This window comes from Heteronotia binoei, chromosome 10, assembly GCF_032191835.1.
Source record: "Heteronotia binoei isolate CCM8104 ecotype False Entrance Well chromosome 10, APGP_CSIRO_Hbin_v1, whole genome shotgun sequence".
Taxonomy (NCBI): domain Eukaryota; kingdom Metazoa; phylum Chordata; class Lepidosauria; order Squamata; family Gekkonidae; genus Heteronotia; species Heteronotia binoei.
Window position 1 is genome coordinate 68,297,753 of NC_083232.1, and position 22,371 is coordinate 68,320,123.

Sequence of the window (22,371 nt, forward strand, 5' to 3'; positions counted from 1 at the left end):
GCCCTGTGTGAGTTACTGATGATGCCTTCCAATGCGCAGCTCAAGATAAACGTGAGGAATGCTCTGCTAATGCATACAAAAGAACAGGGCAATCATGGCCACTATGTCACCTTTTCCAGAGGACATTCCAGTAAGGCACTGATCAATTTACTATTATACTCTATATGGGAAAATTACTATTGATGGCTCTAATGCACTCTGTCCTTGCTCCTCAATAACTGCCAATGTGACCTACCAAGTTGTCAAATAACATTGTCCAAAGGTAGGGTTGCTCTCACAAAATGAAACAAAAAGGCCTTTTATAAGCAGCTAATTATACTGGTGGGGAGTGTAAGCGGCTGTTCATTGGGGCGGGGGGGGGGGGGAGTCAATACCACTGAGTAAACCCAAGCTTTTGAATACACCCACAACAGAGCTGTAGGTCTTAGATATATAACATGAAGTGACCACCAAGCAACTCACAGAGAAATTCCCCTGGAATAACTGCTCCTCCAGCTTCTGGCTCTGCTATGATCCTGTCCTCCTGTTCCTTCCTCCTCCCACCACTTTCCCTCCATGCCAAACTGAGAGTCAGTTTGGTGTAGTGGTTAAGTGTACAGACTCTTATCTGGGAGAACTGGGTTTGATTCCCCACTCCTGCACCTGCTGGAATGGCCTTGGATCAGCCAACCTCTGGCAGAGGTTGTCCTTGAAAGGGCAGCTGCTATGAGAGCCCTCTCCAGCCCCACCCACCTCACAGGGTGTCTGTTGTGGGGGAGGAAGATAAAGGAGATTGTGAGTCGCTCTGGGACTCTGAGATTCAGAGTGGAGGGCAGGATATAAATCCAATATCATCTTCTTCTTCTTCCTGATCCCCTCCTCATACAAGTTCCCTCCCTGCTTCCTCCTCCTCTGCAACTGCTTTTCTCAGTCTCACCCTCCTACTGCCTGCCTCATTCTCCCTCCCTGTCAACCTCTCCTGTGTAATGGTCAGGACGGAAAGAACAAGGCAGCTAAAGGAAGTCGATGCTGGGCACTGGCAATGTTTAGGCTAGGTTCCCGCCTAACCCAGACACCACTGGCGTTTCTCCTTCTACTAGCAACCCCTTCCCTTCCCCCAGTCCTGTAATTGCATCTTGGGAGATGTCATGATGGCAAATGAAATTTTAAACCCTTCCTCGCCAGACATATATAGGGCCATATATATGCACCACACATAGCGGGCATATATATACATTCCCGATATGCCCCCATGTGTGAATACTTATCTCTTCAGATGAGGGGCACATGGAGGGAAAAGAGACTTTTCTGCACACTTGGGACACTCCCCAGGTGTGCAGAAACCCCACCACTGCTAAGCCTGCAAACGACTATCCATGCTGCTACTGGGACTGCCACCAAAAAAGGAGGACAGTAGGACCCTGTTGCCTTTATTAAGAAACTTTCTCCTCCTCTCTCTCCCCTCCCTCCATAGCGAGGGGGAGTCCGACAGAACACAGCTACATTTTTTAAAAAAACCAATCCCAAGAGAGACTTCATGACAGCACTGAGGTTGAGGCAGGAAGCAGCGATTTGAAGGAGTTCCCTCTCTCTCCGTGAATGTATGTTGAGGGGGGGGGTGAGCCTTGGCTTTGAAACACCAGCAGGAAGTAGGAAGAAAGTTCTCTCTTTTGCCCATGGGGTAACCACTGGACTCCATCTGAGTGTAAAGCATTCAGTAGCTTGAAAGATATGCTTCCTCTGGCTTCCCCCACACACACATCATAAGAGCCTTGCTCTTCTCTCTTTCCAACTCTCCTCCTCCTTGCTCTCTTCTTCCATCACAGGTTTGCTTACATGCATAGAATATAAATGTAAGGCTATGATCTTTGAGAAAAGACTAAAAAGAGGAGGAGGAGAAGGGAGGGAGGCTGGTAGGTAGGTAACCAGCAATTACAAGTTAAAACAAGCCACAGCACATTACACAACATTTTGTTGCAGGTCCTCTCTTGTGTGTATGTGTGGGTGGGTGGGTGTGTATATAAGTAGATATATACATACATTTATATATAAATAATTCTGGAGCCTGGAGGTTCACCTAGGTTTATTTGAAAATATCCCTAGGTGTCCCTATTGTGCAGGGGTTTTTTGATCCACACTTGAAGGTCCAGGACCAGCATGAGGTATTTGACGACACTGGGACAGGAAGTATGAAAGTAGCAGAACTAACACAAGTCATCCATTCTGAAAACAACATAGATGTCAAGACAAATATACTTTAACTACAGTTGCTATCAAAAGGAAGAAATAGAGAAGCAAAGAGCTTATGTGATCAAAGAGCAAACCCTCTGTTGGTTTGCCCTAAATTTAAAAACACCTCAAATCTCTTTTTATATAATTATAGTTTATATTAATATAAACAGCAGTAATACTGCAGAACACAATATTCTCACTAAAACAAATATTTTCCCTCCTAACAAAAACAATATGTCTTGAAGAATTAAATAAGCCAACCTTTTCTAAAATCGGCGCTTGACTGTCAGTTCCAGTGACACCCCCCTCTTTTCCCCAATCCAAAATGCAGCATATTTAACTCATTACGAATTATTCACTGCATAGCCAGCATAGGCAAGCCTGACACAAAAATCAGTTGTGGAATCCCGAGTATCTAGCTGTTTCTGCAAAGAAAGAAGCAAACCTTAGCTTGCTCCAGAGAGAACAGAGGCATTTGGTGATCAAATTACAGTCCCTGTAGACAGAGGTAATAAATACATTTTGACCACTTAATGCTCTAAGGCAATAAAAAATGAAAGCTTCATAAAGAACCAGGATTTCCCCAATCATTCGACATTCTACATTAAAATGTTAAAAATATTCGGTAACAATTATTGTGGAATAAACAATGTACAGAAGAACAGTATCATAACAACACTTGAGAAACAAATCACATTAAGACTAATTTCACTGAATGACTCCCCCAGTAAAGTTCATATTAATTTGGATATGATCCTTTATAGTCTATTTCATTCAAGACTAGCCTTTCACATGAGCTGGCATGCAGTTAGCACAGGTTTTTGTTTTGTAGGCCCCCAATGTGCTGGCAGGTTCTTCTGTAAAGGGGTCATCTGAACATATCATGCACCTCAAAAGCAACTATTTGACTAATTGGGGGCTTTAGCAAGAAGCCTAGCAGAAAGTGATAAAATTAAACCTGTGCAGAGGCAAGCCATGGACTTCTGCACGGTAGGAGCACCTGCAAACAGAAGCAGGCGGACGAACAAAGACCCAATCTCTAGGTCCATGCACACCTAGATAAAAGAGAGATTGCCCAGTTGAGAATTCCCAAATGAGATTTCCCAACCTTTTGCTCTGTCATTCCATGAGGCCTGAGAGAGGATCATAATACTTGTAAAGAGAGTCTGGCTCCAGCTGTCAGACTTCAAAACTGTATTTGAGGCCTCTGGCAACAATAGAGAGAGATAAGAGGAAGAAGAACAAGAACAAGGAAGGATTTATATCCCGCCCTCCACTTCGATCTCAGAGCGGCTCACAATCTCCTTTATCTTCCTCCCCCACAACAGACACCCTGTGAGGTGGGTGGGGCTGAGAGGGTTCTCACAGCAGCTGCCCTTTCAAGGACAACCTCTGCCAGAGCTATGGCTAACCCAATGGCCATTCCAGCAGCTGCAAGCGGAGAATTGGGGAATCAACCCTGGTTCTCCCAGATAAGAGTTTGCACACTTAACCACTACACCAAACTGGCTCTCAGATTGCACAGAAGAAGGGAGAAAGGCCGGAAAGAGATCAACTCCTTGCTGAGGTCTAGCAGCAGAAGACCAGTGCCAGGAATGTAAATCTCTCATTCTCAGTGGTTCAAAACAAAGGCCTAAAGGGGTTAATTTACCAGATTATACTCTTCATTTTCTGACTGCTACTATTTCCTACAGCACTGTAAACGGTTATGGGAAAGACTTCTAGCCTCTCCAAGCAGCCATAAAGGCATTCACCCAACCTCTTAATTACACAACAATACAAAAAGCGAAAAAATAGAGGGCAAAGCAATGTTTGACAGCTAGAGCAGTTCCTCAGTGGAACAAGCTTCCTCGGGAGGTGGTGGGTTCCCAATGTACTGTTAATGTTAAAGATGTTCTGTAACAATTATTGTGGGATAAAGAGAATGCACAAAAGAACAGTATCATAACAACACTTGAGAATCAAATCCCATTAAGACTCATTTCACTGAATGATTCTCCCAACAAGGTTCATGTTAGGAGTACCTACAAACAGAAACAGGCGGAAGAACATTCACAGGTTTATACCATTAAGATAAAAGTGAGCTCACCCAGTTTAAAAGATCTTTAGCCAGTGAGATTTCCCAAGTTTTTGTTCTGTCCTCCCATGAGATCTGAGAGAAGATCATCATACTTGTAACGTGAGGTTTTGGAGGTTTTCAAACAGAGGCTAGATGGCCATCTGACAGCAATGATTCTGTGAACTTAGGCAGATCATGAGAGGGAAGAGCAGGAGGGGTTGCATCACTGCTGCTTGCTTCGTTCTCATGGCCCTTTCTTACACACCCAGGAAATGCTGATTGCCACTTTGGGGTCAGGAAATAATTTTCCCCAGGCCAGTTTGGCCATGGATCCTGAAGTTTTTTGTTTGTTTGCCATCTGGGCACAGAGCAGGGGTAAGGGGTGGAGAGGTATTTGTGAATTCCCTGCAGCCGCTGTGGCCGGACCTGCCTGTCCCACATTGGTCTTGTCAGCCACCAGCGAGCCTGCAGCAAACGTGGACTATTGCACCCTTCTTAAATCTTCGTTCGCGAAGCCAAGCCGAGAGAGAGAGAGAGAGAGAGAGAGAGAGCCTTGTGCAGGGGGCTAGACTAGCTGACCCTGAAGGTCCCTTCCAGTTCTATGATTCTAAGCTGTACCTATCTAACACCACTGATTGGTCGTTTTCGCACTTAGCGTTTGCTCCCCTTATTCCGCGGCGCAATTATGTCCGGATCATTTTTCTCGTTTTCCCACTAGTGACTCTTTGCGGAGTCGCCTTCCCTGAAGCCCCGGCTCAAATCGTTTTCCCACTGGCATCGACTTGAGTTCGATGCCCTGTCAATCATTTTTTTTTTAAGCGCAAGTCTGGTTGCGTAATGACGTACTAACGTACTAACGTAACATCGAGCTGTTCCCTCCCCTTCTTCTCGTGGACAAACCGCATCACGTGTGCTGCTGCTGCTTATGGATTGGCTGCAGCTGTAGTATCCTCCACAGCCCGAAGAGAGAGAAATCGAGGGGTTTGTGTGTGTGTGTGTGTGTGTGTGTGTGTGGCAGCTTCTTCCTTTCCCAGCCTCGCTCCCTCCCGGGTGGCGACGCTGGGATTTCCTCCGTGCTCTACTTCCCATTTTATACATGGCGATTTTGTGCAGGTCCAGAAATCCTGGTGGCACAGCTGAGGGAGGCATTGCCTTTTTAAAACAGACACACACATGAATGCTTTGGCCCGCGCCGGCACTAGATTTCCCCCCCCCCAACATTGTATAACGCAACAGCGAAATAACGCAACTAAAGTCAATAATAATAATAAAAAAATTCTAACGAAACCAATTGAAGTGGCAATTGAGGCTATTCCGATGGCCTGAACGGCAGCTCGACGGGCGGCCGCCTCTCGCAGCTCTCGGGGAAAGCAGCGCCTGCACAGCCCGCCCGCCCGGCTCCCTTCCGCGGTTCCCCGAGGGCGCCCAGCCTGCAGGAGAAGCGCTCGGCGCGCCTCTAGGCAGACGCAGCTTCGGGGCCCTGCAGCGCTTCAGGACAGCCCCCCCCCGGACTGGCTGGAAAGAAAAGGGGGCTCCAGAGCGCAGCCGGCCCCGAGGGAGACGCAGCTCCTTTTCCTGCTTGGAAACAAACTTTACTTTTGGCGGGGCTGCGGCGGGGGGGGCACCTCAAACCCAGAAGGCGCACCGGCAGACCGAGTTTGGGATGGTGCCGGGCAAAGAACGAAGGCACAGCGCGGCTCCCCGGGGACGTCGGTGGGGCATCCAGCTCCTCTTTGTTTACTGTATGCCCCCACCCCACCCCACGCACCCTTCTCTCCCGCGCCTTGTTTGGTCTCCTTCTGCGCAGGAAACCCAAACAAGTCGACCTCTCCGCACCAAGCAGACGAAATAACGCAACTAAAGTCAATAATAATAATAAAAAAAAATTCTAACGAAACCAATTGAAGTGGCAATTGAGGCTATTCCGGGAGGGTTTTTTTTTTCTTTGTTAATTTCGAAATATCGCTATTACGCAAAACTGTGAAGTTTAAAAAAAAAAATGGCCGCGCCGGCACTTTGGGGAAGCGTTGCGAAAGGCTGATGATTGGCCAAGGGGGTGGATGGGGTGGGAGGACGGAAAGGGAGAGGGTGCCGCCCACACAGCAGTCGATCCGGCGTGGATGGATTTCCCACAGAAAACTCCGCGGAGTGGATCCGGAGTGGATCCGGAGGTTTTCAAAAACTCCGGAAGGAGGTGGATCTAGATACTCCGGCGTGAAAACCCTGCAGCGCCGGAGCAAATCGCAGCGCCGGAGCAACAGGTGGGAAAACCAGGGAAAGATCCGGAGGTAAATGGGGTGCTACGCCGGAGTAAACGCTAGTGCGAAAACGGCCATTGACTCCTGGAGGTTCTTACCTGACTTCTAAATTCTAAGGCTACTCCTAAGAACTACTGCAGGCAGAAAACAGCTTACTTTGACCCTAAGCATCTTCACAATAAGCAACATGAACTCTTTTCAGTGTTAAGCTGAGTAATAGGCTAAGAGACTCATTCACCAAACTGGCTAGAAAATTCAAGAATCCTGCCATGCCAAGACAGAACAAATTTGAGGACCTCAAAATCTGTACCAAAACCAGAATTTGTGATTTTTCTTCTGTGAAACACTTTGTAGGTTTACATGCATACTTTGTATATTTACATGCAGCAGGAGAGTACTAACTTCAGACTTGCAAGGGCGTTTTTTTAAATTAGAATCCTCATGGTCCACCAATGTCTTAGATTTACAAAACACAAACTCCCCCCCCCCCAAAAAAAATTGAGACATAACTAATCTCAAATTATCATAATTTTGCAAATCTAGATAAGTCCACAGACTACCTAGTGCAGACATTGCAAGAATTCCAGTGCTAGATGAGTCACTATAAACTGGCCAGAGGGCCACTGGAGAACTGCAGTCTACCTTCTGTTCACCCCCATTACCCAGATGTCAAAATCATTCTTTTTTAAAAATGCAAAATGTAGGTTGTATCCTGCTTTCACCAAAAACTGCCAGAACGTGATTAAAAAAACCAATGTCAGCAACCAGGGAACACATGTGAACTAAGAAGCTATGCAGAACAGGCAGCTGCAGTGCAGAGGAGAACCAGTTGAAGCCACCCCTTGCCTCTGCAGAGCCCCTCCACCAGTGGAATGCTTCCTGTCCTAAAGGAAAGGAGGTATAGGATCCAACCCAGAGTAACAATAGACATGATTACATAGAAACATGCATTCTACCAAAGCAATCCCATCTTTAAATATAAGAAGTCTTGCAGTTCATATCTTGCCCATAACATTCCAATTCAAGCGACAACACAGGTGTAAGCTCCAAGAGCTGCTCCAATGTAACTATGTATACAACAGGTTTACCAGAGATTTTACTTGCATAGATAATGCCCATCGCAGCAAGCTATAAAAATCAAGATTAGTTAGATTACACTAAATCATATCTATCAATGCTGCTATAGTGAGCTTAATGTCCTTTAATTCTACTTTTAGCGTAATTGTACATTTAATCATTCAGCTGTACCTAGGTCTTCCCAACAGATTGTCTCAGATGTCTTATTCAGATGGTCAAAGAGGGAATAAGCTCGGAACTGTAGCATTTTGCCAACAGATTAATTTCGCTGCACAAATCATTACAGGCTAAGGGCATCTGCAATACTGTACAGCCTAAAAAGGATTTAATCAAGCATAATGGCAAAAGCCAGTCCACAGTAAGAAATCCTTTAATGTCTCTGCCTCTCAATCTACCATGCTTGATTATACTGCCCGTGCCCCTGCCAAAGCTGGAGCTGTTCACTGCTGGTTACTGCAGACCATGTTGGCACAAGGTTACTGTTTAGTTGATCTGGGAACATCAAATACTACAGTTTACGCCAAGTCTGGGGCAAGAACCAACATTCCTGTCTTTAAAACCAAGTGCAGCACAGCAACAGCAGTGCCCTTGGCATTTCCATTTCGTACACCTTGATTTACTGTTAATGAACAGCAAACGACCACAGGTTTTAATAGGGTGCATTTGATTTACCAAGACCCAGGAAAGCCATCTTGTTTTAAGGATTAATATTCCATAAAATTTCCTCCCCTTTTATTTAGACCTCCCACTAGACAGAACTAGTGATGCAACAACACAGCCTTGCTATTTGCTACTCACCTTTAGTAAGTATGTAGTTCTCCATGACAAGCAATGCGAGTGGAAAGATGCCATGTACAAGGAAATATGCACATTACTTAAGGACCTTGGCTTGAGCTTGTCGATTATGCACTAGAACTCTACCACGCAGTTTGGGGATTCTTAGAAAATTGGTAGCATGTTAGTGCTGGAAAACAGAGAGCAACACCTACAATCCTAACCACAGAGTTCATAGGAGAAGGAATGGATTAAGTTGATGGTACAGAGCAGAAATACTGGGGACTGAGGACTCCCAGCAGGGGAGAGAGAGAAAAACAAGCAAAGAAACAAAGTCAAGAGGAGCCAGAGGAGCTAGATGAATATTAAATTAACATCAAGAGTATGAGAGAGATGGGGGTAAGAGTTAAGGATAAATGATTTTCTTAATCAGCACGCATGCTGGAGTAACATGTAGCTTAAGGCAAGAAAGAAAATGAAACAGGAAGCAAGATATAGGTACAAATAAATAAAGGAAAATGAACTACACATCTGAGGCAGAAGGGAGCATTTGTGTGCAACCTGTCCTGCCCTTATGTTGTCACAATGATACTTCTGATGTATACAAGTCATACATGTGTCTTGACCAGAATGGGATTGAGTCTCCTCTCAGGAAAGTGTTCTGCAAGATCTACCTACTTACAACCTGTAAATAGATCAATATTCAAAGTTTCCATTCCATTTAAATAACTTTACATTAGCCCTGACCTGAATAGTCCAGGCAAGCCTGATCTCATCAGATCTTGGAAACTGAGCAGGGCTGACCCTGGCAAATACTTGGATGGGAGACCTCCTTGGAGTGCCAGAGACAGGGGCAGGTTTTATTCAGCCACCTCCCTAACTGTTTAAACAGGCTTTTCTGGTTGACTGAAAATGGGCTGCCACCGGACATCCTACAGAAGCTGGCGATCATAGTCAGAACCCAATACCGCCAGACTGGACTGAGACAGCGCAAATAGTTTTAAATTGATAAGTGAGTTATGGTTTTATATGTTTTATGGAATTGATTGTTTTTATGATGTTGTAAGCCGCCCTGAGTCCGCTTGCGGAGAGGGCGGGATATAAATGTAAAGTAATAAATAAATAATAATAAATAAATAAATAAATATCCTCCATGCCCTCAGTAGGCATTAGTCAGCAGAGGTCTCCATGACTTCCAGGTGCACACAGAGATTCACACGTGTGTGCACACACACATAAAAATTCAACTCTCCCCCCCCCCCAAAAAAAAAAGAGCTTTATGCTTCTCATGAATATTTGGGTGGCATTAAAAAATATTGCCAGTTGTTAAGTGATGGCATCAAAGAAGTAAGATAGTTTAGAGTGATGCATACAGGGCAAAAAAATGCCAACTTTACCCACACAATGCTGGAGCTGGCAATGACTATCCAGGAAAAAGTTCTTGGCATTGTGGTGGATACCTTGACAAAAAAATCAACTGTTGAGTGCAGCAGTGGAAAGTGAGGTAACTGCTGTGCCGAGGATTATTTAAGAAAGTAATTGACAAAAGAACAGCTCTTGCATAGATTATGGTACAGTCACATTTGGAATACTGTGTCCAGCTTGCTCACCTCAAAAGGGATACTGTAATGATGGGAAACGTGCAAACCGTGGCAATCAAAATGATCACAGGGTTAGAATGTCTTCCCTACACAGAAATGGCAAAGAGTTTGGAGTTCTCCAGACTAGGAAAGAAAGATGACTAAGGAAGGACATCAGTGTGTTCTGGAGAAAGTAGATTAGCTTTTTCCTCCTTCTCCCAAAATACTAGGATTTAGGAGAAACCAAGGAAATTGATGGGTGGTAGATTCAAAAGAGAAAAAATGAAGTACCGTACTTCTTTATAGACTGCTCACTTTGTGGAACCTACTACTCCATGGAATATGGTGAAGGCCAGTAGCTTAGAAAGAGACTAAAAAAGATTAGGCATAAGAATCTAAGAGAAGCCATGTTGGATCAGACCAATGGCCCATCCAGTCATACAGTGGCCCCAAAAACCAGGTGCCATCAGGAGGTCTATCAGTGGGGCCAGGACACTAGAGCCCCTCATACTGTTGCCCCTCCCAAGCAAACAGAGAGTTCCAACAATATGCTGTGGCAAATAGCCACTGATGGACCTCTGCTCCATATTTTTATCCAATCCCCTCTTGAAGCTTGCCATGCTTGTAGCTGCCACCTCTTGTGGCAGTGAATTCCATGCGTTAAACACCCTTTGGGTGAGTGAAGAAATACTTCCTTTTATCTGTTCTAACCTGACTGCTCAGCAATTTCATTGAGTGTCAATGAGATCTCGTATTGTGAGAAAGGGAGAAAAGTACTTCTTTCTCTACCTTCTCCATCCCATGCATAATCTTGTAAATCTCGATCATGTCACCCCTCAGATGACAATTCTCCAAGCTAGAGAACCCCAAGCGTTTTAACCTTTCTTCATAGGGAAAGTGTTCCAACCCTTTAATCATTCTAGTTGCCCTTTTCTGGACTTTTTCCAATGCTATAATATCTTTTTTGAGGTGTGGTGACCGTAATTGTACACAGTACTCCAAATGAGACATGTTCAAAAAATTAGATCCAGAGCACCTATTAGCCATGACAGCTAAATGGAACCATTATGATGGGCAGTGTATCAGTTGCTAGCAGTAATAGGAAGCTGTCATGGGCCCTCTGAGGGCATCTGATCAGTCACTGAGGGGAACAAGATGCTGGACTATATGAACCATTGGTCTGATCCAGCAGGGTAGGACTTATTCAGATAACACTGCCTACAGTGACACTGGCTCTACAGCAGCACAACATCAACTAGTTTACTACTTGATTCTCAACTGACTGGAACTACCCACACAAGTAATCCACACCCAACTAAATCTGACAATACAGTAATGAGAATTTATTTGAGTCACTCCCTGCAAATTGACTGGCAGAAGAGTGAGCTCTCATCAGGCAAGCTGCTCACAGCCGTTCACCCACAGCTTGGCCACAAACACAAATCTCTGGGCTTGGCAATCTCTCTGTGGATGCAAAGGAAGCCAGCCCTCTCTTTCTTTGGAACCAGAAACCAAATAGTATCTCTTCTCCAAAGCGGCATGCTAATCCTGCCTCTCTACCTGTGACCACCATTTTGTAATGGCACCCACTCTCAAAATTCCAGAATGCTAGCAGGCTCAACAAGGTTGCAGGACCCTTGTGTTATGTTATATCAAGGGTAGCCAAACTGTGGTTCGGGAACCACATGTGGCTCTTTCACACATATTGCATGGCTCTCGAAGACCCCACTGCCCCGTCGGCCGGCTTGGAAAAGGTATTTGTATCTTTAGATCACTTCTCCAAGCCAAGCCAGCCAGCAGCTTGGAAATTTCCTTTTAATTTGCTCTCTCTTTCCATCTATTTTCCTTCCTTCCTTTCAGCTCTCAAACATCTGACATTCGTATCTTGTAGCTCTCATCATCCGACATTTATTCTATGTGGCTCTTACGTTAAGCAAGTTTGGCCACCCCTGTCTTATATGGCATATATACTACTTCATACGGATATTTTAAAAACTCTAATTGAAATGTCAAGCATATTAAATGAAACTATTCCCAATAGCAACCATTTCTGCTATGAGATCAGAATTCCACTATTGGCAGTCTCCAGCTGGGTCAGTCAATCATCCTGTTTCAAGGCATAAGACCAACCCCCAATTTTAGTTGCTATATGCAATGTACATGTTGGGTGCCAGCAAAAAACCTCTCCTCCTCTCCCAGTCAGATCATGACTTGATTGAGGAGGATGCAATATATATTACACACCATTAGGAAAATTAAGACAAAGTCAATTACTAGATGAAATGTGTCTGAAGATAATCAACTGGCATGCAAATATACTTGTGAAAAGCTTCACATAACACATGGGGTGAGGGGGTCTTCACAGATTTCTATAACAGGTCCTCCTTTTTTCTGTTCATTTCCCCAGAACCTATCAAGGGCTATTAGCAGAAACATTATGAAGGCTGCCATATATTATTGGCATGAAGCAATTAACAAAGCAATCAATGCTATTCTGAAACGAGTTACAAATGTGAAATTACATCTCGGACCTTACTGCTCTTGGAAAAACGATGGTAACAATCCAATACAGTGACATGCAGAAATATGAACCTGAATGCTGATTCCACATCCGTGACTCTTTTATCAGACATACAAATTTGCTTTTTAGACTTAAGGTACATAAAGCTATCCATAATTTAAACAGCCAATCTGCTCTGGAAGTACAGTCACAGAGATTTGTTTAGAAATACTATCCTCTTTCCGAGATCCCACTTATAGGAAACAGGTCCTCTGTGGTGGCCCACAGCTGCTTGAAGGAAACCAGTAACCACGTCACCTCTCCATAGAATACATTTCCCATATTTTTAAATTAGCTCTGCTTGGTTACACTCATCCCATCACCATCACAGGATGACAAAAGTACAGCTAAGTATTCATGCGGCATTTCAAAGCCTTGGTTGCTGACAGTAAAAGGCAGGGGGAGGGGACAGGGCTCTTCCCAGGGCTGCTTTGGCCTCTGAGGGAGAACTCATCAAGGCCAGGCCCACCAGCAACCACCAGATTATTTGCTATCTGGCAACCTGTGTGAGTCATTCAAGTCATACTACCTGCTACAGTTCAACAACGGCCACCTCACAAAAGCCAGTGTGCTGTACTGGTCAAGCATTTCAGACTAGGATCTGGGAAACCCAGGATCAAATTCCCACTCTGTCATGGAAGTTTGCTGGGTGACCTTGGGCCAGTCACATTTTCTCAACCTAACCTACCCCACAGGGTTGTGAGGGAGAAAAGGAGGAGTGGAAAATGATGTTAAGCCTGCTTTGGGTTACCTTTGTGGAGAAAAGTGGATAATAAATTAAATATAGCTAAAGATGGGGGAATAGATAAAAGGTAGATGGGTTGATGGGTAGGAAAGAAAGGAGGCAGGAAACTGGACAGGCTATGGGGGCTTTCAGGAAACAGAAGGGAGAAATAATGGGAGAGGGGAAAATGCCCCTCTACTGCAAGTTCTTGTAGGTTCCCCATTTGTGACCTTCTATTCAGCAGCTCAGAGATGCTATTCTAACTTTGTTCTACTTCAGAAATATTCAGCTCTCCCCATTCCCTAAGAAAACTTTACAAGACAATAAATGGCTGAAAGGTAGAAAATAAATATAGGGAACTAAAAAGCGGGAAAGGTCAATACAATGATATTACCGAATAATAATGTGGCTCAGTATATCACTTTCCAAATCAATCCCCCATAGAATACAACTCTAAAGTTAACCAAGGCATAGGTTAGTCCACAGACTTGAAAGGGTATAACTACACTTAGGTCTGCATTGTGTCTCTCTTGATAATCATAAATACAAACCGGTGGCTCATGAGGAACCATGGAGGGAAGAACAGGTTGAAAATCCTACTGTATTAGAGTTCCAGAATGCTCTTGAGGGCTTGAGTAAACTAATTTCTCCTCTCTCCCCCATTATTCCCCTTAACCAACACTCTGCTGCTCTCTTAACATTTCATCTATTCTGGAGGACTTTCAGCCTTCAGCGTGACTTTTTTGAAAATGGATGTCTCTTTGAGTTAATTTACAAAGCCATATTCTGCATAACTGGTGAGTCCCTGAGTAGATAGAGACCTCATACCTTATCTGTGGTTTTGTGAGTTTCATCATTCACAGGACAGATCAAGAATTCCACTTCTAAATGTAATGAATGGACTGAATCCAGGTACTTCTCTGGAAATTAAGCAAGGTGCTTTCTACTCTCTTCTAACTGGAAGAAAGCCATTAGATTCAACATGACACCATACAACATTAGGATTTTGTGTGGGTTTTGTTGTTTTTATGGATGGAATTAGAAAATAAGCAAAAAAGAAAAGGAAATAAGCAAAAAAAAAAAAGCCCAACCCCAAAACAAAGGGTGTTCATTTTAAAATCAAAAAGCGTTCTTGAGTGTGTGGCTCTTGTAACCCTATATGACCAGCAGATGGTGCCCTGTAATAATACTATATTGATTTTCAAGCACTTTCTTCTCTTTGGGCAGCCTCTAAATATATGTAGGATTATTTCATTGCAAAAGACAAGAACACAAACCCAGAATGACCAGTTCATTTTCTAGGTAACTGAAGCTGAAACACATACCAGAAACAAAATATATGTGGTGACTGTCTGAATGCCTCCCATATAGCTGTTTCCTTTTTTCTCCCCTGCTGACTACACTTATCAGAAACTAAAAGTCACCATAGCTGAAAAGGTCATCTAGATGGGACTGGGGCAGTGGACTGGGAGAGTTACAGCCAGAAATGTGTTTCCCCTTGAAACTAGATTGTCAACCCAAATGACATTTGAAAACAAAAATGGAATGGAGGATACATCTGCACATCCCCACCTGCAAAGGCTTCTGGGAATTTGGGAAATATGCACTTCATATCCCCAGTAAGAGTCAACAAAAAGGCTTGAAGAGATTTTGAACATCAGACGCACAAAGGAGGCAAAAACAAACAACTGGATATAAAAAAAACCCATCTGTCACAAGGACTGAACTAATGGGCAATGCTGATCACAAGACCAGTCTGGGTAACATTCACTAGGGCCAGGGTGCATTAATTTGCTAAAGATAATGCATTAAATAAAGTATGTTGCAAACAAATCCATACAGTGCTGTTCTCTGGGAGGGATTAACACATTCATCTCATCTGAATGACTAGATTTGATTAAGTAAAGGCATAAACAGTAAGTTTGCATTGACCTATGTAATAAGACTTGTGGAAATGAAAGCAATTAACACGGTGATGCAGAGCATTGCTTTGTTATTAAAGCAGTTCCTTTGTCACAAAGGCACCTGTATAGTTTACACTTCCCTGGATGAAAGTGTCATGTATCATTTCCAAATGGTCTGCTTTGTCAAAGTGAGGGCTGAGCAACAAATCCCAATAAGGCCCAGAGGCTACCTCCCAGAAGTGAACTGAAAGCAACACAATTAATTTATACCACAGAGCTCACTGTACTGGCTGCCCACTTCAAATGCGCAGCAATTTTTCCTCTTCAATTCATAATTCAATATGGACTTTGGAAACAATTCATCAGCAAAATAGTGCCTTCTGCTCACACTCATTGCTTTTGCTTTGCTTCACTGCTTGAATAAAGGCCTGTCTGTCTAAGGAAAGGCTGATCCCTGCAAAGTAGACTATAAGTATGCTTAAAGGTGAAAGCCAAACACTTGAGTGGACACATACCTCGTTTACTCATGTCCACCTTCAGCATCTATTTATAAAGCCTTTATTATTCCAGGCTACAAATATCATAACATGCTTAATTGTTTTTAATTACACATGACAGTAAAGTAGGTGGCTGCAAAAGCTGCACAATTAAAGCCACCCACAGACAATACAGTGGGACTATGCAGGTATGTAGAAAAACAACATGCCTGCCATGTTGTACCTCACCAATACCATTCTCCAAGAGACATCCATTATTCAAATGATGGCTTCAGAAAAGGACATTAAGAGGGGGAGGAAGGGACAGCACTTCTTAAAAGGATGCTGAGTACAACACCACATTTCAAAATACCAATTATGAACAGGGCTTGGCATTTATTGAGATTAGCTTTTAAAAAAAAATTATTCAAAAATGTAGTACAGCAAAAACACTTCACAACATTGCAATATAAAATTTTAACAACCAGAAATTTAAAACTGTAAAAAGACCTTGTCAATAGCTCTAGGAGGGATTATATTGTTTTCTGAGAGGTGTTGCAAAATTAGATACCAGATAATGGAAAATTTAATATGGTAAATTAGCATTAGTAAGGTTTGTCATGCTATCCACTAACTCCACCATAACAAAATTATCCCAAACTTTTTAATACCACAGCTCTATGCTAGGGGCTTTAGGATTTTTCCAAAATGCTGCCATCATAAACTGGGTAGTTGTAATAAGAGTACATATGGTTTCTGCTTTATCTTTCTGCAGTTCATCATCACATATATTTATTGCTCACTGACCATTTGGTCATAAGCAAATGCCAATAGAATAAAAAATTCACCAGTAATACAGATTTTACAAAATAAGCATTTAGAATCAGCAAAGTGCACAACATAAAACATCATTTCCCATTTTCTTAAAATCCTCCTCTTGTCTCTTAAATCTAAACACTTTCAGAAGAAATTTTACAGCTGAAACTGTGACAGTTAGATCAAAGCCACCAAGCAAAAGCTGGAGCTTATTTGCCACAGGAAGATCAATATCAGAAATCAATAGGTCAATAAACTGTTTTCTTAAGGAGTTATACCTTTGGCAAGCAAAAAACACATGTTCCACAGTTTCAACAGAACCGGATCCACAACCACATAATCTCTCAGAATAGGGCTTTCTCATGTAGGGCCCACTAAGAACAGCAGTAGGGAGCACATTAAACCTGGCTAAAAAGAAGGCTCTTCTGTAGCTGGTGTGGTCAGAAAATCTATATAGAGACAATAGGACTTGGAATATGTAAAACCAAAGAAGGCAGGAGAGCACACACAATGAGCACGGTTAATAGTGCTGTTTAAGTCCCATTGAAGCAGTCTTTTTTCATCAGGGATCGAGCTTTGGAATAAGACAAAGTCAACAAAAAAAGCATTATCCAATCCCAAAGTCTGAAGTTTAGAATCTACAAATTCAAACCAAGGATTAACAAATGAGTCTCTTTGTAATACAGATAAGAGACTGTCTGAAAGGGCTAGAAGAGATTTTAACCGGTATCCAAAGATTGCAGCCCATGCTTTAGCTTCCAAGGATCGAATCCCCAACTCAGCTCTAATGGCAATCCCTGCAATACAGTAGGGGGCAGCCAAGAGTTTTCTAAGGAAGTAGTGCAAAACAGTATCTTTCTGCAGTTGTAAATCTGTCCAATATGACAATCAAAATGATTCTGGGATAAATGGTAAATCTATCTCCGTAGCGTGTAGAATCAAAGAATGAATCCAGCACCAAAATGATTCAATCGCCAGGCATTCCCACCAACAATGTATACAGGAACCAGGAGCATTACATCCCTTCCAGCAGAAAGCTGAGGTAGACTTAAAAATGTGAGAAAGTCATTTTGGAGTAAAATGCCGCCTTGTATACAACCTAAAATATTGCATTTTAACTGAACACACTTTAGAACAGTTGTTTAAAGATCCGCAAATATCACCCCATTGGCTTTCTTCCACCCTCCATCACAATCAAGCCTCCAAGCCTTTCGGTAAGAATTTAAATTTTAAACAATTCTGTATAGTCTGGAACACTATTTTATATAATTTAGATATCAGGTCCTTGGACTCTGATTCAATACGTTTCAGAAGAGTTTCAAAGGCCATTAGAGATTTTCTACAATTTCCCAATTTAAATAGATGGTCTTCATCTTTCACAAGCAGCTTCATAGTTTATTATCTATAGTAATAATTCTCTTATTGCCATGGCCAAACTGAGGAAGCCCATTCGCTAATATTTTGAGAACAAACAACTGACCCATCACATGTCAGTTAGTGTCTCTGGCACCCCACTGGCTGACTTCCCTGCCCCACCTACTCAACAAACTGTCAGAAGCAGTCTTACCTCAGAGACAGCCACATCTCTTAGCTCTTCTCAGTCAACCAGCTTCAGAAAAGGCTGCAGAGCTCCTGCGGCCTCAAAAAAAGAACCTATCAACAGCCCACAAAGATGGCCTCCCAGCACGCAGCCTCAGAAGGCCACTGCAATAGCCAGGGAGCCTGGCTCCACCTCAGAGGGCATGGCAGTCCCACCTTTACTGTCTTTCACTCCCTCTCTTCCTCCTCCCCTCAGCCGCACCCCAACTGCTCTCCAGATACATGGCAGAGATTAGCTCCCCTTGAGGTTGTGGGGGGGAGTGAATGCCCTCACTTGGGTGGGTGGGAACATAGCAAGGCTGGGGGGGGGGCCTTTCCAAGTTGGTGGGAAATGCTTGGAATTCCCTGTGATGGAATTTGAGAAGGACATATGAGTTAGGGCTTCAGAATGGGATCTGCCAGACCCAGGTTCTTCTTGTGGAAGCTGACTGGGTGATTTTGGATCAGGCAAAGACTTCCAGCCTAACCTGCTTCACAGGGTTGTTGTTCAGATCACATGGGGGGAGAGGAGAATGATGCAAACTGCTTTGCCCACCCACACGCACACTGTGAATAAAGACTGTCATTTTCCTATGTAGAAGCTGCAGGGAGGGGGAAGGCAATGGAAAACTGAAGTCAGAGGGACAGATAAAGGAAAGGAGATAGGGTTGCCAACTCCAAGTTAGGGGTGGGGCCTGGAGAAGGTGGGGTTTGAGAAGGGATAGGACCTCAGACAGGTACAATGCAATTTCCTTCTGGGGAGGCACTGGAGATCACTCACATTTACAACTGTTCTCTAGATGGCAGACATTAGCTCCCCTTGAGGTGGGGAGGGGATCAATGCCTTTACTTGGGTGGATGGAAAGACAGCAAGGGTGGCAGGCACTCGCTCAGAGCCTCCTTCTAGAACCCGTATTTTTCTTCACAACGGGTCTTACTCCTAGTATAAACATATTTTTGTATTCTAGACCATACCATAAAACAACAGCAGTTTTAAAGCTGCATAGATATATACCACACTTACCTCTATAGTTGGCTGTATGTTTCCATCTTGAGTTGTAGTTGGTACTATTGCCCAGGTAAGACTGGCACTGGCAGATGTCAAAGAACTAAGGGCACCATTTTTCAGTGGTTCTGTGGAATGAGACTTTGGCCCGTGCCACCCTAGTAGGCTTTCTAAAAGAAAAGAAAAACAAGAAATATGGAATACCTGCTTTTTCAAAGTGTCCTATTTATTCTCTTTTAGATTGCCAAGATCTTTATTGTGTTATATTACAGATCCAGCCATAAATTCTGGAAAACAATCCATTTATTTTTAAAAAGCCAAGAAAGAACTGTCACCTCAAAATGAAAATAATCACGATCAGACAAGTTCTCAAATTAGCATCAAACCTGCAAGCAAGTACCTGAAGTTTTTTCGTGGTTTTGGCAGCAGCAATCGAAACAAAGCATCTGCTTCAAGCACAAACATATAGGCATAGATGGAAATACCAAACATATTCTGAAGAAATAAGTACTCAAACTGCACTTCTGAAGAGATGGGGCTTTGTGACATCACAGAATACTAGCAAGATTTTTGCTCATGCCAGACTTCTGTGATGGAACAGAGAAAGAAGGTCAGAAGCTACACTTCCCTGCAGCCCAACAAGGGCTTAAATTCCAGACTGCCATATTGAAAAGAAAACCAGTCTTCCTCCAAACTGCCTTCCCATAACAAAGAGATACCTGAGATGTGTGTTCAAGCCATGCATCAGCCCAAAAAGAAGCATGTCCCAATAATATCAAACTGACAAATACTAAACAAACCATGTTAGTAAGCCATCTCAAGCCTAAAGTGATGCACTTTGTGTTAAAACAAGTAAGTTGTTGCAAGAATCTATTAATTAACTATATGAACACATCAGATTCACTAAGCAAGCTTGACACCAGAACATTCATGACACTCTAAAGATTTAGTTCTGCACAATTGATCATTAACAAAATGTCAAGGTACAGCTTGAAACTGAGGGTGCTAGACATTTTGTATCATCAAGACTTCAAATGCTAGACCACTGCCCATGCAAACTGCACCTGGGTGCTTTATGAATTGCAAGGGCCTGATGAACTGAAAGCTCATTCCCAAGGCCTAGTAAAGTGTACACATTAGTACAATTTGACTTGAAGCCTAGCAGGATGCTGGTCTAGAGCAAAAGCAATAAAACCAGCATTTGTCAAGACTTCACAGGGTTTGAGTGATCATCTGCAAACCAAATCCTGTTTTTCCACACACTATGTTATCAAAATGGTCTCAGTTAAAAAGATAATTAACTGCACTTCTGCTGAGGCCTTTCATAAATGCTCTTGAAAGGCAATTAGATTGACATGTTACTGGCAAAGTGGTTGATGTATCTTTCCTAAGAATGTATTTGCCTATATTTGCAAGTCTGATTACCAGGCCACAAAAGAGAGTAATTATTCTTCACTGAAAATGCCATACAAAGCAATTTAGTTTTAAATTCAACACAGAAAGCTAAATGCTAACTTGGTCTGTGAGTCACCTCTAAGGAACTAGATTAAGTCATCTGTTGCCTCTCTTCTGTGTTTTAGTTAAAACTATGTATGGCTTGCTGTAGATGGGATCTTGTTACTAGGGAAAAGGCCACAAAAACGGCTTTACTCACCTGAAGTCAATGACCTGTTACTACTGTGGTGGCTCATGTGGTGCATGCCCTGTTGTAGTAAATGCAGACATTCTCCAAGGCAGCTGAGGGTGGCAGCAGAGGTAGCTTTTAGAAGCAGTAAGTCTTGATCCAAGGCAGAAAGAGGACCAGAACCTGGGAGGGATTCAATGGCTTGCACGAGGTTCTTCTGCTGTCCCTCCACTTGGCTCATCATCTGCAAGTACATATTTTTCAAAGTACACATACATGCACACACAAAGCAATTCAAGAAAAGCCAGATCTTCATTAGATTTACCAAAACAATACAAGGAAGGAGGCGACAGCCAATGCCTTTGAAGGCCACCTGGAGCAGCAGAAGAGGGGAAGATGCATGGGGCAGCAGAATTGCCTTGAAGTGGTCTTGCCCTCCCCACTTCTCTCACACACGGAGAATGGCAGGAGATATCCCCAACCGCCATGGTGATTTCAGAAAGGCTTGGAAAATGGAAGCTGAAAGCAATATTACACTGAGCTTTGGAGGACCTCAGAAAGCCTACCCTTACAAAGTTAGCATATCACTACAGACAAGAGCATATCCTTCCCCTCAAAAGAGGGCTACAACAGATAGCGCCAAGCCCAAATTTTGGCAGGAGATCAAGTCCCAGCCAAAATCTGTGGCAGCTAATAATAGATTTCCATCATTTATACAAGCCAAAAAAAAAACCACGGTGCAAAAGGATAAACGACAGGAACATCACAAACGGCAGCCCTCAGGGCATTTTGTAACAAATGGTGACATTACAGCACTCCAACAAATAAAAGGTTTGATTGGGAAGTTCATTTTTTAGTCTGCAAACTGGAAGTCACTAGCAAATTTCACTTAGGGCATTGGGGCTGATTTCAACTGATCCTGGAAACACCTAGAACATTACAGAGGATGCTGTCCCTCTTTACTTACTTTACAGTATTGATATTATAAAGCATACGCACCCCACCAGCAGCTGCTAGCTAGGAGAGGGGCTCACCCACACTGGGGGGATCATATTCCTTAGACTGCCTTTTGTATTCATTTATGCATACAGAGAGAGAGACCACACACTTACTGTGACATCCCTACAATCCTTTCTTCCATTACTTGGTTTTTAGCATCAGTTTGTGGAAACAGAAACTTCTCCTCTCTGTATTACCTGCCCAGCCACTCAGGGGCCTGCTTCATGCTTCTAATCAAGTCTTTGGTGACAAACATGAAACTAAACGGCAGCAGTAACAGCTCAGGGTTTTGCTTCCCCATCCCAGTATTGAGAACTTTGGCTTTGGAGCTGTAGCTGCCACCACTGAAATCAAGACCTGGGTCACCTTCCCCTTTCAGAATTATAGCCGATGTGGACAGTAATGACAGACCTGGTTCTCTGGTGTGGCATATATAAAAATGCTGCCTGAAGAATGCAGTGCATTACGAAGTTAAATGGGCTCCTTTCTCTGTTCTCCATGGGCTAACCGCAACTGTGAGCCATTGCAGGGCAGCAACTACAGTTTTTTACCTTATTCACTTCTGTTTCTAGTCCTATATAAATAAGGAAGCTTAGAGAGAACTACATTGATGAGGCAGGGTCAGGGAGAGGGGGTGGAAATTACCAAAGAATAAGCACTGCCTTGATTTACTATGTAAATATTTATTATTTATTTATTAATATTTATTAATTTTTAAGGTTTTA

The 22,371-nt window shown here is 43.1% G+C and overlaps 1 protein-coding gene across 1 annotated transcript in view; it reads right to left on the minus strand.

The window, feature by feature from the left end:
• Window positions 1–22,371, minus strand: part of OSBPL10 (oxysterol binding protein like 10) — a 92,994-nt gene that overhangs the window by 31,421 nt on the left and 39,202 nt on the right. Inside the window, exons 5-6 of the mRNA XM_060248827.1 lie at window positions 20,678–20,891; window positions 19,042–19,193 (exon numbers count right to left, since the gene is read on the minus strand). Coding sequence (XP_060104810.1) covers window positions 19,042–19,193; window positions 20,678–20,891 — 366 coding nt within the window. The remainder of the gene's footprint in view (window positions 1–19,041; window positions 19,194–20,677; window positions 20,892–22,371) is intronic.